General features: G+C 37.6%; 1 protein-coding gene across 1 annotated transcript; it reads right to left on the reverse strand.

Moving 5' to 3' along the window:
- Window positions 1-446: 446 nt before the first annotated feature.
- On the reverse strand, window positions 447-14,235 carry LOC149000218 (uncharacterized). Its single transcript, XM_089139141.1, has 2 exons — window positions 14,114-14,235; window positions 447-927 (listed from the first exon to the last, which is right to left on the reverse strand). Exons 1-2 carry the CDS (start codon window positions 14,233-14,235, stop codon window positions 447-449), a joined length of 603 nt encoding a protein of 200 aa, XP_088995267.1.
- Window positions 14,236-18,304: the final 4,069 nt, after the last annotated feature.

Consider the following 18,304-nt stretch of genomic DNA (forward strand, 5'->3'; position numbering starts at 1 on the left):
GATCAGTTAGGTGCCTGATCTGATCTACCCAACCTAGTGCTACTATTTATAATACATTATTTTTGGTAAAAAAAAAAAAAAAAAGTAACATTAATATCAAATTATGCTTATTTTTTCTTTTCAGATTATGCCTTTAACCACAAGTTTCAGCAAATGAATCTCAAGCAGTGTTATTGTTGTGCTCGTCTGATTTCTTCTGTGTTTGTTGCTTTGCTAGCATACATAACCACTCGAGTTTGAGAATTATGAACGATTCAACAACCTATACAAAGCATTGTGGACAAACACAAACACTTGAATTTTATTTCTCAAGATACAGTATAGTTTCGAGAAATGTCATGCAATCTTTCAAATCTTTACAATCAACTTCTCTCAGCACCTGGGAACCAAAACGAAGAAGTTAGAAAACCCAGTTCACAGTTACAAAGTCTGTATACGTTTCTTTGTCAATTTCGCAGCATCCACTGTGTTATGTCCTTGCGAATCACTCCATCAAATTTACAACTTTCATAGTTTGGTCCTGGCAAATAAGGGCCATTGAAACACAAGTTTCTGTACTGGGTGTTTGCACCAATAGGTCTAGATGGACTAGATGGCCTCAACATGGTCCCTGGTGTAGGGAATGATTTTGGCCATATGTGAGGCGATGGTGAGGTTGTGAGACGCCCAAATGTTCCCCTGTTTATAATATTGCTACTGAATTTTCTAATGGATCCTGGAGGTTTTTGGTTGGATGAGCTGGTTACATGCTTAGATGTGTTGCCAACGCTGGGGGGATTTCCAGGGGGACCACGGATCTGTGCAGATGGTTTCATGCGATCAAGCCATCGAAGGATCCAGTTCCCCAGGTTTCGACCAATTTCTATGTCCCTCTGTTGTATGTTGCTGTGGATCCTGACTGCTACGGAAAATACAGCTCGAGTTCTCCTGTAAAGAAACAAGTTTACCATCAGTTCAGCAACCAGCAATCAGAATGTCATAGAAGTTCTTAAAATCCTGTCAGATCAGTAATAGTTGCTAGTGGTAATTAAAAAAGGCACTGTGAGTACCCTGTTAAAGAGCCAAGCATATCTGCTGGCACCTTAGGAGCACAGCAGAAAGCAAGAAGAGTGCAGTCTCCTTTGCATTGTGCTCATATGTGGATCAGGTTAATGTGATTCACCAATTCTTTACATATTAAAACTCCTGATGAATGACATCACATCATTCTTCGAGTGACATTAAAACTCACTGCTATTCTCAACTGTATGGCAAATTATGCTGAGCGTGGGCTGGAAATTAGGACAAGTAGACCTCATAAATATTAGATTACCCTTCTTGGAAACAGCATAATCACATTGTACGAACCAAAATCACCAATTGTCTTAGTTCAAGGTTTCTATAGAAAGAAAATTGCTCAGTCCAGGATCAATGCACAACCTATGAAACTAAATAGAGGAGCGAAATTGTATCTCTCGAGAATATAGACAGAATTAAAAGAAATGAAAGGAAAATGAAAAAGAGTTAGAAGAAGACATAAGAGAACAAGAACAGAGAAAATTGTACCTGATCTCTAGGATAAAGAAAACTAGGAGGCAGGCCAGATTTGGAATACCAAACCTGTATACTCTGCTTAACTACTTCAATACTCCTCCAGAAAAGTCAACACTTGTGAGAGTAACATTCAAAAATTTCCAAACTGATCCACTATCTCCAAATGTAATTAGACTTGACCAGAACTCTATTTAGCATCTAATCAATACCTATGTAGAATCTCATAAACTAACTTCACCTCAGTTTACCAGTTTACAAATTAGGCCTGTCCAATGAAACCCAATAAAAGAAACGTCCCAACATATGACATTAATAATGAAAAGCAGATATCAGTGCCATTGGACTGATACCCCCTTTGGGCAACGGGAGGTAATTCGTCCTACATTTGGTGGCTTGCTAAAGCCTTGTGTTCGTTTCAATGACCTGGGGTCTTTGCTTGGGAAGTCTCCCTTTATGAACGTGAACTATGGAGGAGGAAGGATTTCAGAGTGGAATCTGGAGCAGGGTATTAGGTTCAGACAACCTCAAACTGGATAGAGCAGGATTGGGTGAACCTGTGGTCATCTCAAAATAGAAATAGGTGCAGACGTCCCAACATAAATAAGACTGGAGAAAGATCCAGTCTTATATAAGAGCTACAGAGGCGGTTGCAGATTCAGTCCAATTTTGCGAATAAAATTGTGCATAGAATAAAAGATCACGATTTTCAAAACGCTGCTAATAGTGGTCAAGAATAAGGTATTAAATTCAGGGGGAGACATTGACGTACGCAATCACCCACTGCCAGGCCTGCACTGAGGCCTCTATATCATCAATCTACGTCAAATAACAACTGCATCAGTTCTCTCAATGTTGGGAATCACTCAATCCTCAGGTCTTGGAGAGTCGAAGTATTCTGTTGACATGCTCAACACCAATCTCTAATTCAGCCTGCGGGAGAAAATATGTTGCACATTTGTTCTCCTTTTCATCAAGAGATGTTGATTCAGTCAGACAGACAAATAAAAGTTCTTTCCTCAAAATCAACCTCAAATTGGTTCCATCTTGAGAAGATAATTTGAATTTTGTCGGTTCTTGACTTAATATCATTGGTCAAAAATGGAAACTGGATTGCCAAGTAAGCTCTTTTTGCTTTGTTTCTTTAGCACAAGCCATCACTTGTTCTCTTAAACCTCTGCCTTCTCTGCTGTTGGCTGAATTTCTTTTTAGGCTGTACGTTCATTTGTAGGGTTCAATTCAGCTATGTCAGTGACTCCTAGTTGTACTTTAAAGAGAAATCATATGAATTTTCTCCTCTAGAACAACTTTGAAATCATACGAATTCTCATCTACAACAATTTCTTCATTACTTTCTTCCTTAGGTTTGTCTTACTTCATAGATAACTAGAAGACCAATTCAAAGTCTCCCTTCGTGTCCTTCACCCATCGTCTAGCTCTTGCAAGACACAAAGCATTATCACTAACAAGAAGACAAAAGTAATGAAGAGTATGCAGTTGCCGCAATCATGAACCTCATCAGTTTCAGCACAAAAATCCACAGCTTGCATCATTATACTTTCTCTGTGGCCATCATCCACATACAGCATAAGTAAGCTCCCGTTAAGCAGCTAGATTTTTGGCACTCGTTTGTTTCTGATACTAAATAATGCAGTTCAGTGTTCCAGCAAGAATCCAGTGCCAAAAAATTGCTAAAAGTTCGGGGTCATTGCACATTCGATAGAAATGATAGTTGATAGAAATTATACTGGACCATAAATGGAAGAATGATAGGAGAAATTATACAACTCTTGTGCACAAAGGACATACTCAGAAGAAATTAGAGGGCTAGATGAAGATATTACAAAATAAGAAGAAAGAGGAAAGATCACACCTGATCTCAGAGATGAACCAAACAGAAAGGAGGGAGGGAAGCAGATCTAGACCACCAATACCATAATGCTCAACAATCACAAAACTCTAAAGAGAAAGTTCAAAAGTATTCAAATCATGGGTGTGTATTACATATATAAAGATTTCTTAAAGTTCCAATGAACCACCAAAAAGAGAAAAATTCTCCAGGCCAATTTCACCCAGTGAAATTCATCCCCCCCCCCCCCCCCCAAAAAAAAAAAAAACTTTACCCACATTTTATGGGCTAAAAATCAGGTTCAGTACAACAAATCTTAAGGGAAAAAAAGGTCCAACATATTATATATAAGACTCAATTCCAATCCATTGGACAGGTACCTGCCCATTATTAGGCCATCAAAGATTTTGCCTAGGCCTCCATGTTGGACAAATGTCTCATGCAACTACATAACCTAGCTCCTGATAATAAGAATAACAGATTTGCATTTTATTAATAATTTATGAACAACCATCCAGCTAATTGTAAGGATAGATTTCATTACATTATAAAGAAAGTAGCCACAGAAGAAGGTTTTGGTGACTTCCATGAAAAAGAAGAAAGTTTTTAGCCACAATCGAGGGACTCAACCTTATAGAGTTATCAAACGGGGAAGAAGATTGGCCTAAGAGAAAATTTTCTAAAGAAGAATCAATATAGACTTGAAAACTCAAGAACCTGCAGGTAATTTTTCTGAGTTTCTTGTGCTGTACTCAGCACAAGAAGCAAAAGCTCAGATGAATACTTCTTCGGCTCTCGTAGAGAATATTTAAATGCTCACTATTCATTCCATTTGCTTTAAAGAGCTTCTCAGTTGAAATTTTGGCTTCTCTGAATCTGAAAAGCAGAAGCTGTGAGAAACTAAACCAAACATTCACTTGGAGGAAGGTAAGGCCCAAGACAGATGCTTTATCAATGGTGTACCACTAGGAAATCAGAATTTTCATGGAGTATATATTTGCGCAGTTTCAACTTTCAAGGTCTTAGTAGAAAGAGCCAATTGAATCATGTTTCCCTCCTCCAAACCCTCACCTGATTTTTGGTGTATACAACATCGGCTCAGAGAACCAGTCAATTTCAGTGGAGGTAAATACAGAATGGTGACAATGAAATATCAACTGAGGAAAGGCGGGACCATTACTTCACATCAGCATTCATTGATGATGCTTACTATTTTCTATAGTGTGCCAGAGAGAATAATATGTACCTTGACAGCACCTTTCTAGCCTCAATGGCATGTTGATCATGTCAAACTCGAAGTTAAAAGTTCAAGGCTTGCTAGAGGCAGCAGATAGGAAGAAAGAGGGAAAAAGGAAATGATCCACTTTTTGTTTTCTGAAATGACACATGAGCACTAACTTCAGTAAGAGTGAAATTCTAGGTTAATGAGTTCTCTACAATGGAAGAATTGTTTGTCTTGGAATGTTGGTTGGGCTAACTTCATCCCTTCTGGATTTGCTATCAGATGCTAACCCTAGATTATCATTCTTGGTATGAGATACAGCAGTCACCAGATCCAACCTCACCCCTCAGAAGGAAAAATATTTGTGTGAAAGGACACCATTACTTCTTCATTGATGCTCTTATGTCTTTGCCGAATTTCATTCTCATTCTAGCCTCCATGACCAACAAGTTGGACTAACTTTAAAGGGGTACACCTAGGGGTGTAAATGGATAACCGAAATCCACTTCCAAATTCGCATATGCTTCCGTTTAGGGGTATCCGAATCCGTCCGATTACTAATAGGATGCGGATATGGTATTCCCCTTTCTTACCGATTATTATCCATCCGATTAAGTTATTTATTTAGATTTATTTTTCTTATTTTTATAAATTTTTTACCTACGGTATGTGACTACTTCTCTAGATTTTCAACTAAAATAGCTACCAAAGTTGCTAAATTCTTAAATTTCAAACCTAGTCCTCACAAATAAAATGGTAGAGATGTAAATAGCTAGTCAAAAACTTGTATTCAATCTGTATTCATGCCCACTTAGAAGAATCTACTTAAGAAAATAACTATTCAATTATCATTCAAATTCGACTGAATCCGTCCGAAAACCAATAGGATATTATCCGAATCCGTCCAAATATAATAAGATGCGGATATGGTATTACCACTATCCGATCCGAATCCGGTCCGCTTACACCCCTAGATACACCTGGTTCAAAGAAGTATCATTTGGTGAACTGGATGGCCGTGCAAAAGGGGCCTAAGTATTCAACCTCCAAGGTAAACAAATAGTTGTGAGTCTGACAATCCAAAGAACCAAATCAAGTTGGAGAAGATTTTTTGTTGGTCAGCTGGACCAGATTGTTTGATTGACAAATTCTTGATATGAATGGCAAGTATGAGATGGCACAGTGGCTTAAAGCATTGTTGGCATCAATGAATTGGTGTCCTTGTAGGTGGTGTTGTGTGAGACAGAGAGATCACAGCACACATGCGGTATGCAGAAAGCATTTGCATCTTCTTTTTTTGCAAAATATTCTGTGGGGTCATCATGTGGAGAAATATTTTAGCCTAATGCTGCCATTACTTAGTATTTTCAGTTTTCCATTAGTTATTATAAGAAACCAGAATTTCTTGACCTAAAGTCAAGAAATCCCATGACTTCATACCAACCATCCATATTCTCTCAAAAGATTGCAAGCATCATGCCCACTATACAACCCGCACTTATCCAAGTTTCTGCCCATTCAGAGGCCTATAAATCAACCAAAACCATCACTTAGGTTCATACTTATTTCTCCCTAATTAAAAAACCCCCCATTCACCTTTAACTTGTCCCTCAACCCCACATCTGGAACCATTTAAGTCAAACCATTACCATCTCCATCACTAACCAAAGAGACATGAAACCAAAGACCATTTGAGACTACACCATGGAGACCTCCAGATACACCATACCAACCTACCTAAACTTAAACCTATTCTGTCCCACTGAGTTGATTCTTCAAAAGGGCTTGGTTAATTGGCTCTCATTCAATTGTGGCTATATTACAATTTCTGTATACTAGTTCTGGAGATGCTAGGATATTTTGTGAATTTTAGTTGTGTGCATTGAGCTGCTTCTTAATTGTTAACTACTCTGGTTTTTATATTCGATCTGTTGCATTCCTATTAAAAATTTCATTAATTTTTTGGTTTTTTTTTTTTTTGTTCAACACGCTGAATATGATACGATCCTATTGAAGATATTCTGGGAGTTCTCTACACATTAGGAAACGGTTGCAAGCCTCTACTGCTGCAGTGAGAAGTATGGAGTAGTGTTGAGGTTGCAGAAGAGAGGACATGGCCGGGGTTGCAGGCAAGATACAGTTGGGGACAGGGACAGACAGCTGTGGGGGAATACAGGGCCGGGTGGCAACCATGCAGAGAGAGGTTCACAAAGGGTAGTGATTATGATGGTGCGAGTCCCGGCAGGTAAACAGGAAGGAAAAAAGAAAAAGAAAGCCAGACTGAAGCGGTGGTGGTCATGAGTGACAGTGGGAATGGGGATGGCAGCTTCATCAGTGACAGTGCTGTTGGTGGGGGAACAAAGAGAGTTCCAAACCTTTTAGGTGGAAGATGAAGAAAAGGGCAGTTTCATAATTTTATTCCAGTGTTCTACTAGAAGGTTAAAATCAGATTTTCCAACCATAAACCAGCAGCAAGATAACAGTATCAGCATTTTTTTTTTTTTTTCTTTTTTCTTCTATGGATTGGAGAAAGAATGAAAAAGCCACCAAAAGTTTACTTTGCTTGCACTATACAAAATATTCATGAAATTTATAAAAGCAATTTTTTTCTCCATAACAACAATCAAGAAAAGAAATAAATCAATATAGACTAACTTGGCCTGGGAGAGATTCCTTAATTAGTTTCCTAAGTGATTACACTCATTCTAACTTAATGACTCAAGTAACTAGATTGAATAAGTTCCCAAATCAAAATAGGTGTATCTCTTGATTCTACACTCATGCAGACCCAAGATTTATAACACAGGCTATTTTATGGCACTAGGATCATAGATAACTTTATTTATTCTACATTCATGCAGGTACAGGATTCATAACTCAGGCTTTCTTATGATACTGGAACAAAATTGGTGCAACAGCATCCAAAATCAGACTCAACATACTGCCACGACTTTTCTGTAGAATTGAGCGAAGGAGAAAAGACCATAACCCACTATTATTTCATCATCTAGGCCAGGGTATTTTTCATTTCAAAGGTCTAAAAATTTGTAATATCATTGTGTAAAGCAGCAATCACTGAAACAATGAACTATTCAATATATCTTAAGCATACATGCCTTATCAAAAGTACACAGACCTTGCATATCATCCACAAACGAACTGACAAGGTCCATCTATCCTTTTGACAAAAAATTTCAGATAGCTGTTCATGAGCAAGTTGATTAACCATCATCAAAAGAAGATGAGATAAAAATGGTCAAGCCAAACCAACCCCACCCCCCCCCCCCAAAAAAAAAAAAAAAAAACTTCTTCTAATGAAAATCCGGAAATTCCTGAATTTTGTCCAGAAGAAAAATGAATCGACAAAAGAAATAATATATTATTAAGGAAAAGATGGAAAAAAAATTAAAGAAATAATAGGAAAGACAAGGAAGAGTGAGAGAAGATAAGAAAAAACATTTTAGTATTGCAGCTGCACCAGTTAAGACTGATATAAGACAGAATCCCAGAATGTTAAAAGTTTGGTTGGAATCTTAAAAGGCGTGAAGTGAAACTAGTAACTCATGACATGTTCCTCCAATTAGGTGGCCTAGGAGACCTTCTCCTTCAGATTCCAAGTAGTGGTTCTCCTATTCTCCCTCCCTATGAGCTCACAACACTCAATCTTCTCTGCACTACAAAGGTGAGCGACTGAGCACACATTTGATAAATGGATCCTATTTCATTCTCAAGACAAGCTACCAAGGTTTTGTTAATGGATGTACAAAATTTTCATCAATAGTACAAATCCACCAGAAGTAAGATGGTCAATAGCAGATTCATGACAAAGTCTTCTTTAGGGAATATAGTAATATCATCATCTCCTATGGCATCAACTTTATACAAATTTCAGCCTTTCATTCTTGCCCTTTCATCCTTCATTTTTATTTAAACTAGTTGAGCAACTAACCATACTCATATAGATCAGAACACCAGCAATTTAAAACACTATTTCTTAAACTGGAAGAAAACATGCATATTGAAATCCTAAACCATCCATGTTCTTTAAAGCAGCACATGAGTCTTAAATGGCCAAACTCATTGGTTAAATTGGTTATTTCTGTCAAGAATCATATGGGGATTCACCAGCTATCATACAACCTATCACAGTACTATTACACCAATCTAGAGACAGAGATGGCAATCTATTTTGCAGGCAGAAAGTGAGGAAGGAGATATTAACATATCTTGGGTCCTTCAATCTGAGATCATGGTAAGAAATGAAAAACTAGTGAGAAAAATATTATACAGCAGAATACCAAGGGGGGAGTGAGGAATTCACCCTCTAATTGACAGTCAATGAATTTCTCTTCTGGAATATCTGAACAATAGGCTTTAACAAAATGAATATAGTGCGTTTGGAAACCATATTCAATAGACATTCAACAGATTCTAGTAACAAGAGGCTGAGTTCCCATGTCCCAATTTGCAATTGCAGGACGGACAGTGTTATCGGCCAACGCAATGTGGGACATAGAATTTTGCAAGGTTGACAGCTATTAGAGGAGATGTTTCTGCTAGCAAATGCCTTGGTCACAGCTCAACTTCCTACTAATTATCAAAAACCAAGTGCTGCGACTTCTTGGAAGAATTTGACATAGCATTTTCATTTATTTAAGTGCTGGCCACAATTTCAACTTCCACACACAAAGGTAAAACTCTCTTCAGTAGCCTTTACCAATTTTAGAGGGACCATAAAGGAAAAAATAGAAACCACTATAAAACATAAAGCTTGGACAGAATGAGTGAATGACAGAGAAGACTTTAATGCCAAATCAGAGCCACAAGAAAGGCCCACCCTCCACGGTAAACTCTTCCCAACTGTAAACTGGCTACCGCAGGATATCACCCCTCTTCAAACCCTAATGTTCAAGTTATCATGCTGGAAGAGATGTTTAAGGAATCCACCATGAACGATAACAGAACTCCAAACAAAAAGAGAGTTGACCATCAAATCGATGCCTCGTTTAACCTACCACTCAATTAAAAATAGAACAGAGAATAGAACAACTTAAATTAGATAAATTATTCATTACAACTGTACATTTAGAGACACTATATTGATCATATGCTGAACTGTCAGCACGAACTAATCCAATTTATCTATCAACAAGATCAATCGGAAGTCTAAATCTACAAGGATTACAACCATAATGGAATCAAGAAAGCCAAAATCAAAAAATAGACGAGCTGAGTGAAGAAAGGGCAAGTATGGACCTACCTGTAAAGAAAATCACGGATCTTAGGGTGTTTCGGGCTGATGAGACGACGTTGGAGCTTTAGAGCAAGCCTATAAGTTCGTTTCAACCCCAAGAAATAAGCAGTAATCACTGTGATCTCCCAAAGCACCATTGCTTCTCTCTCTCTCTCTCTCAATCTCAGCGTGACTCGCTCTAAATATGAAAATGCCGATGGAAGAAAATATTGTAAAAATTACCCAAGCAGTGACGTTGAATTGCTTCCTCTGTTTTTCGTTCTGTGCAAGTCTTCTGGCGGGCTTGCCGGATGGTTCTACCTTAGGCGGCCGTTCGACCAGACCAGACCAGAACAGACCAGAACCCAATGGTTTGACCCGGGAGGGTTGGCGAGGTGATGTTTGACTTTATCGTAATAATCGGTGGACCATAGTTGTAGTCTGAGAACAAGGTATCAAAATAATTTCGTTTGAAAAGTTATGAGGTAAAGCTAGCTTCATTAGAAAATCATCTCCATTCCTTTGACTTCATTTGTAGGAGAAACTTCAACACAAATTCACCTTGGTGTGATAAGAATCCTTTCTGGTAAATGCATTGATTGAAAGGCACAACAAGGGATCCAACCAGAGAAGTCAAGATTTAACATTAGGGGAGTCCATAATGAATCATTCATTGTCTTTATCTTTAAAAAATTTCTTCAATGAAAAGGTGTCAATAACTCCTATTTCACACATAGAAATAGGGTCAAATGAGCAAAAAACAAAAGAAGAAATCCCCCCCCAAAAAAAAAAAGGCAAGGGGGCCACGCCCCTTGGCCCTGGGAAGCTCTGCCCCTAGATGGCTAGATCTACCCTACATGGTGAAGATCAACCAAATTGGATGGGGATGTGAAGATACTATTTGAGTGGTTTTTAACATGGATGGCATCTCATTTGAATAGAGAATCTAGTCACTGCAACCTTGAAGGGCGGCTCAATTGTAAAAAATCAACCAGTACCCATGTTAGATCTCAAAGTTCAAATCCCTTTAAGGCTAGAGGCATAACTTTACCTTATATTATGTAATACATATCTAACGTAAAACAAAGTTTACATACCCAATATAAACAAAGAGAATAAATTGAAAATACTATGAAATTGTTACATCAGAAGAGTGACCCTCACCTATCCTTAGCATTAAAATCAATTATATAAGGAGCTATTTTCACATAGTGTTATCTCTTCTCACTAGGGGTATTCACCAAACAAAGGAATGAGTCTAGATTCTTTCCACCCAACCTGCCCGTCAAGCCATCTTCACACACTCTCAGAGGGTGATGGGATCCACACTCATAGGTCTACCCATGTCAAACAGGACAATGTGGGAGGTGATAGAAATTGGGTGGAGAGGATCCCCTCTACAAAAGGAACTAATGGCTTTATGCCTCTGGACTAATATTCTGTCCATTTCTAACAAAGAAATGGACTATCTATTTTCTTGTAAATGTGTGACATGTGTCCCAATATTACAAGTCACATCATTTACAAGTCAATTTAAATTTACGAGTCACATCATTTTTATTTTTTTTTAATTTAATCACAAGTCTTTGGTATAACTTATAAATGGATTTTAATCATTTTATATGATGTTGAGACACACGTCATACATCTACAAGGAAATGAATGGTCCATCTCTGACAAGGAAATGGACTGGAAAAATTTCCTTATGGCATGGAAAGAAAACAAGGATTTCCATACATTATTGCCAAAATGTTAGCATTTATCAGTTATACAACTACGTTACGTGATTGAAGACGCAATCATTTGCTTGAACTGTGTTTGGAAAGGTAAAATTCCTCCCCAACTTATTGTGATATCCCATGGACAGTGAATATCTTGGTGGAGGACTCTCTCTTCAATTCTTCTGTAATCACAAGAAGAACGCTACCCAGGGGATGAAAAGAATTATGGAGAACAGTTACAGAAAAGTATTCGAGGAGGCTTAAGCACCAGAACAGGTAAATATTGAAATCTGGACCAAAGCCTTGATCAACACAACCTCTTTTTGAAGCACAGAATCAACCCTACCCGTGACGATGCCCTACAGTGAAGGCAGTAACAACAGCATGGTGATTCATGAGACACAAATGAACCACCAAGCCCAGGTTTCCAACCCTAGACCGACGTTGAATGTCAATGGAAGACCTTGGAATTGGCATGTACCTGCACCAAGTATTAGGGCAAACCAAACCCAGGTTTCCATCCATCAATCAATGTTGCATTTTATTCCATGATGACGGAATGAGTATGTACCAAAAAATGAGAGAACATTGTTCTTCACATTTTCAAGCCATCATCCATTATCGGTGGAAGAAGTATGAGACTTTGTTACAGGAATGTTTGGGGATTGAATAGAGTCTATCACCATGGAAAAGATAACTAACCCAATTGAAGACCATTATATGCATAGGTGATCTTTAACTTGGCTTTCATATCTCTTCTCCCCCAACGTCTTGACCATATGTATTTTCCACTGAAGTAGAACCTTGCCTTCTCCTTTCATCATAAATTAATGCAACTATGTAGTACAAGAAAAAGCCCGATACATAGGTGGTTTTATCCCTACATGCATTCATTCTTGAGGGAAAGAAGGCGGCAAAATTCTAGTACTTCAATGGAAAACACATAGACAAGACACTGTGGAAGAAGAGATGGGTTTAATTTGTCGACTGTTATGCTTCGAAATAATCTTTTTTAGAGTATTATGTTTACTCTATACATGTAACGGATTTAATATGAGTCCTACACACCTAACTAACCTTGATGGAGACTTAAGCAAGAAGCTAGAAAAATCAGGTCAATGAAAAATTGGAAGAGGGCTGAAAGATCGTACTTCTAGTTTCTTCCTTGAAGCATGTAGGAATGAAATTGAAGTAGATTCATGGATTTTTTTTTTTTTTTTTTTTGATAGAAAAAGAAAATAGCATTAAAATTAAAGTTCAAAACAGCTACAAGTACTAGATATTGTTCTGTTACAATTATCCTGTAAAGTGGCTGTCGTGATGGCAAATCCCTCAAAAAAGTTTTGGAGCACTGGGTTTTGGAATGTTTTATATTCCATAAGTTTTGTTGATTTTGCTAACTCCATCAGCATGGGTAGCTAATCCGTGAAGAGTCCATTTTTGTCTTGATGGCCATGGTAGAAGTTCTGCAATCTGTTGATTATTTGTCCATATTTCATGTATCTTTCGCCCTTCTCCCTCTGCTTTTGCAATCCCCTGTTGCAGACTCATCAGCATAGCCTCCAGGATCTTAGATTTCTTTTCTCTTCCAAAATTGATGGACCGCAGATGTCCATCTATGTATGCTCCAGTGCTTCATCCGGCAGCTCCTAGCTGCTGGTTAAATACCCCTGCACACATGAAGATATTTTTGTTAGGTTGTGATATTATTCTACACCAATTCATACCTATATTGCTATGATTTGCATAATTAATATGTGTTGGTGGAATAAGGTTTTCTTCCCCTTTTTGTAGGTGTAGGTCATTTACCCACTTCTGGGTATTCCTTATCAACATCACGGGGCTGGGTGTTCTTAGGTTAAACACTTTTCCAATAGATTCATGGTTGAATATGAAGAAATAGCTCAAAAATCAGGTCAACAAATTCTAGGTATGTTAAGAATAATTATGGTTTTATGCATTCAAAGGACAAAAACTGAGATTCCTCATACAACCCTAACCAAACTTAAGGTTGCCCTAGCCACCATCATTCCTCCATGAGTTGAGGGCATTGTTGAAAGCTGACCTAAAGTCCTAACCGAACCAACCACTTCAGGTGTCCACTATGTCTCCAAGACTTACACTCCATCTCAAACACCTCAAGGTCTTCAAAAGGTTACATCATCTCAACAACTAAACCAGACTCAGAGTTGTACTCAAATGCACAAGAGACACAGTCTAGGTAAAACCCTAAGATCTACCCTCTGTAATTCAAACTCTAGAGAAAGAGTCATAGACTAATGGTGTACAAATAGGACTCTTATATATGTGTAATATGTAACATAGGAACACTTAAGGAAGCACATTAAACATTCATGTGGACGTTGGTTGAAATTAGACCGGTAAACGGATCGGATTCGGCTCGGATAGTGGTGTATCCAAATTCGAATCCGATAAGGAAATCCAATATCCGAATTCGATCCGATATCCAACGGATATTTTTTAAGGGTATCCGAATTCGAATCCGTGACTCCATCGAATATCCGATTATTATCCGATCCGCAAAACTATTCGATTACTGGTTGCCATTTTCTAAGTTCCGATGACTGCGATTTGAAGAACTTGAGTTTTGGTGAAGTGGTGAATGATCGTCCGCTTTGAGGGTTGACCCATCAAGCACAGCTAGAGCACCGTCGGCCATTTTCGATGTATTCAAAGAGGATTTAACAGAGGAAGATCGCCGGCTTTGAGAGCACCCAACAAGAACAGCTAGACCACCATCGACCCTTTAAGATGAATTCAAAGACAAACAAAGCAACTGTTAGGTTTTTTATTAAAATATATATTATCTATATATTAAGTTTCAAAAATTAGTCTTTGCATTTCTTTTATATAATTATTTTGTTAGTGTGTGGGACCCATGAGGTAAGGGTGGTAATGAGGCATAATGAGTAAAGGAGGCCCTTCATGACCTTGGTTATGAGGCTCTTCATGACATTGGTCATGGGTCTTAATGGTCTTGATCATGGTGGTATGGTGGGGTTACTTGAAGGGTGGAATTTACTTCAATTCTAACTCTTGACCATCAATTCTCATTTCAACTTCATGACCATTCATGGCCATTACCATGAGTGGGGTTGAAGTTATTGAATGGATTAAATCCAATTCATTGCCTTAAGAATCCTAAGGGGTGTAAGGTGAGGTTTGGGCCTATATAAACCCAACCTTTCCTTGCATGTGATGTGCAATTGAGACACTCCTCACACTTGCATAATTTGTGTTACAAAGTTAATTTCTTTCTTTGAATTTGTCTAAGTGTTGTGCTCTAGCTTTTGGCTCCTTGAAGGGACTAGAAGAACTACCTTATCTTCTAGTTGGAGGTTGCTTTATCTTGGAGGTGGTGGTGCGAAGAACCCTTGGTAGTAGGGGGCATCAATTACCTTAAAGACAGCACTCAAGGTGTGACTCAACCTCATTGATCGGTGGTTCGTTCGGTTGCAATTTCAAACTTTCCGGATTGGCTAAAGATCATCATCTCTCAATTGTATTGCAATTTCATTTTTGTGTGTTTGAAGAATTTGTAATACAATTACCCCATTAGCAACATTCTTACGAGCGCAGTATGAAGCAAAAGAGCCCATGAAACATGAGAATAGTAAGAGTTTGATGAGGAATCACCAACATAGGTACTTGAAGATGCAAAGCCATGTTCTTACCGCCGCCCGTAAGCTGGTTGCTGTTACTTGCCGGTTGTCCACTAGTCGACGGGAAGGGTTGAAAGATGAGCTTTCACCGTTTCAGTTTTTTTAGTTAAGTCGTTTCAAATCTTCCCAAGCCAAGAAAAGATAAAAGGAGACGAAAAGAGATATTGCAACTCTGCAAGTCTGCAGCCCACAGGTCTCCTTAAACAGTGTGTCTGTAGTGATTATATTAAAAAAAATTTAAAAAAACTTTTGAAAATAACAGCGATTGATGCTTGATGCTCGTGAAATCACTTGAGATTATCCAAAAATATCAAATTTTTAACTTAAATTATATATTGATGTGACAAGTGATTGTGCTAATGGTTACCATGAAAAATAGTTTTTATAATTTTTAAAACCCAGCCATTGATGCTCGTGAAGTCTGTTTAGCTTATCGAAAAATATTAACTTTTTTAATTGAAGTCATTTATAATAATGTTAGAAGAGATCAAGTGATGGGGATTACGGGGTGGCCAAGGGAAGATTTAAAATGGATGCAAAAATTCCGGGGACCCGGCCCGGGGGGCGGGGGTTGGAAAAAAAAAAAAAAAAGGGTAGCAACTTTCCCCAAATTCCAAAACATCTTTATTAATTAAACTCATAAAAATATATTATTTTATTATAAACAGATAATATCTTATCCGGATATCATCCGGTCCGTTTAGCATATATTTGAATCCGAATCCATTTAGTTATCGAACGGATACGAAAATTTTTCGGTAAGAAAAAATTTGGATTCGGACTCTCTTAGAACGAATACGAATGCGAATTCGAGATGGATTTCAGTTATTCATTTACAGGTCTAGTTGAAATCAACCGAACCATGTAATACTGTGACTCTCACACTCGCTCTCTGAAATGTCTCTCTTTCTCACCACTTTCCAACCTAATCGATGGCTTCTAATGAGGTATATCACATATTATTTCCCATTGAAGTAGATTTTTCCCTTTCCCATTCCATCAGGAATCAATCCAATTCCTGAGAATCGCTTAAAAATCATATTTGGTATATATACCGATTTATTATTGGAATTTGTTTATGTTTCTGGGGAAATAGACTCCGTGCAGTCCCCTAACATTCATGGAAAATAGTTTGTGTTTTCCTTTGGAAGTGTGTATTCTCTCGAAAATGTCAAAAACTTGGTTCCTCAGTTTACGATACATTTTCATTCCATGGCCTTGCTCCTGCATGACATTCAACCTTAGTCTAGGGATGGCAACATGAGCGTAATATTGCTGGTTCATTTGTGTCTCTTTACCATCGATCATCACTCTACTATTACTACTACTACCTTCTTCATATGCCCTAATCATGTGTAACACTTGGTTGTTCATCTATGTTTCTCTACCATCAACAACCATTTTGCCACCGCTGCCTTCATCATATAGCCCATGTAAACAAGATGTACCTGATCATGGTTGTAGTCCAATTTTGTTACATTACTTGTTAGGTTACATAAGCCTAAGATTGCTTAGCATCCTTAAATATGATGTATATATTTTAGATAATCCTTAACATCACCTCAATTGTGATTTTCTAATGATCATGGAAAGAATTTAAGAGAGAGATCCTTTTCCAAAATTTTCACTAGCACATGACACGAGGATCGTTACTAAAAAAGAAAAACATATAGAGGATACAATCGATGATACTAAGAAGCAAAGTGTTGCTGAGAACAATATACTAAAAGATGGTAAAGAAAGAATCGAAAGCAAAGAGAACTTACATAATATAAGGCGAAAGTTTGATCAATATGATTGAGAATTGAAAGCAAAGAGAACTTACATAATATAAGCAGAAAGTTTGATCAATATGAACCAACAATCCTGCTGAATACAGCAAAAGATGGTAGACATTAGCTCAATCAAGTTATACATCTACAATCACCTGGATGACAGCATGTTTCAGGTTCTACTGAGGGGAATGGCCACTAGGAATTATGAACCAAATATCTAAGTATCCTTTGGTTAAAGAAAAAATTTAGTATCATAAATTATTGCCATCAAAGGATAAAAGGCATACCCAGTGCCAAAGGTATAGAGACTTTTTCCTTTTAATTTTGGATTCCTCAGCTTCCCTAGTAAATTATCTTATTTTTCTTGGTATTGGTTGAATATATTTGGATTTCAACAAAAATGAACGATATTTTCCTTGTTTATCGTATACCCAACAATCTAGTAAATTTTATGAAAAAGAATTCTCAAAATAGTGCAGCGTTTGACATTGTTGCAAACTCTATCGTTCTCAATGGCCCATCAATAATATTATACTGTTGGATTGATGATGATGTTTTTCTTTTTCTTTTATTGAAGAAAGGTAAATACAAGCACAAGGCCATTACGAAAGATCCTCTTGACCTACAACAAGAATTCAGTGTTCCTATTGTTGTGCCCAGATGAGAAAATGTTTCATCATTCATATAAAGTTATGAGAGAGATAACAAAACACACCACTTGTTTGGGATCCAAAATTGGGATGAAATGGTAAGACCACGGACACGATCCAGGCGAAGGAAGAAACTCATGTATGCCTCAAAAATTAGTCCAAATCTCCTTCAAATCTATTGTTGTGCATGGCTTAATGTGAAGGTCTATTACCGAAATAGCACTTAAATATTCAGATCTCTCTCCCAAAAGCCTGGTAGCCAAAATATGTTTACCAGAAAAGGACAACATAAAAAAATATGCTGCAGAGTTTTAGAATTAAGCTTATGTTAACTCCAAGTGTCTGCTGTCTCAGCCTATTTACTTACCCTAGATTGAGTGCACAAGCCATTTATGTAGAATCCTCCAAGGAAAACTTTTATAGCTAGGATGTAATTGCAACTTCTTAAAATTTTATTTCCGCTACCTTAAAATCTTCACAGAAAGACCAGCTGAAGAAGCGCAATGCAAGGCTGCAAATTTGACAGAAAACTTTTCGGAGCAATTCAAAGCACATTGCCAAGAATCATTCAAATTATCTTGACAACTAAAAGCATTTCAGAGGAGATGAGTAAAAAAATACTGGAAAGAAGGCCAATATTC

Source organism: Hakea prostrata, chromosome 11 (genome assembly GCF_041222555.1).
Source record: "Hakea prostrata isolate BN-2017 chromosome 11, UWA_Hpros_2, whole genome shotgun sequence".
NCBI classification, from domain to species: domain Eukaryota; kingdom Viridiplantae; phylum Streptophyta; class Magnoliopsida; order Proteales; family Proteaceae; genus Hakea; species Hakea prostrata.

Coding starts and splice junctions, on each gene's coding strand:
- LOC149000218 (XM_089139141.1), bottom strand. CDS start 14,235: ATGGCCGACGGTGCTCTAGCTGTGCTTGATGGGTCAACCCTCAAAGCG. Junction 928..14,113: donor AACTTAGAAAATGGCAACCA/GTAATCGAATAG, acceptor GTTTCTTTACAG/GAGAACTCGAGCTGTATTTT.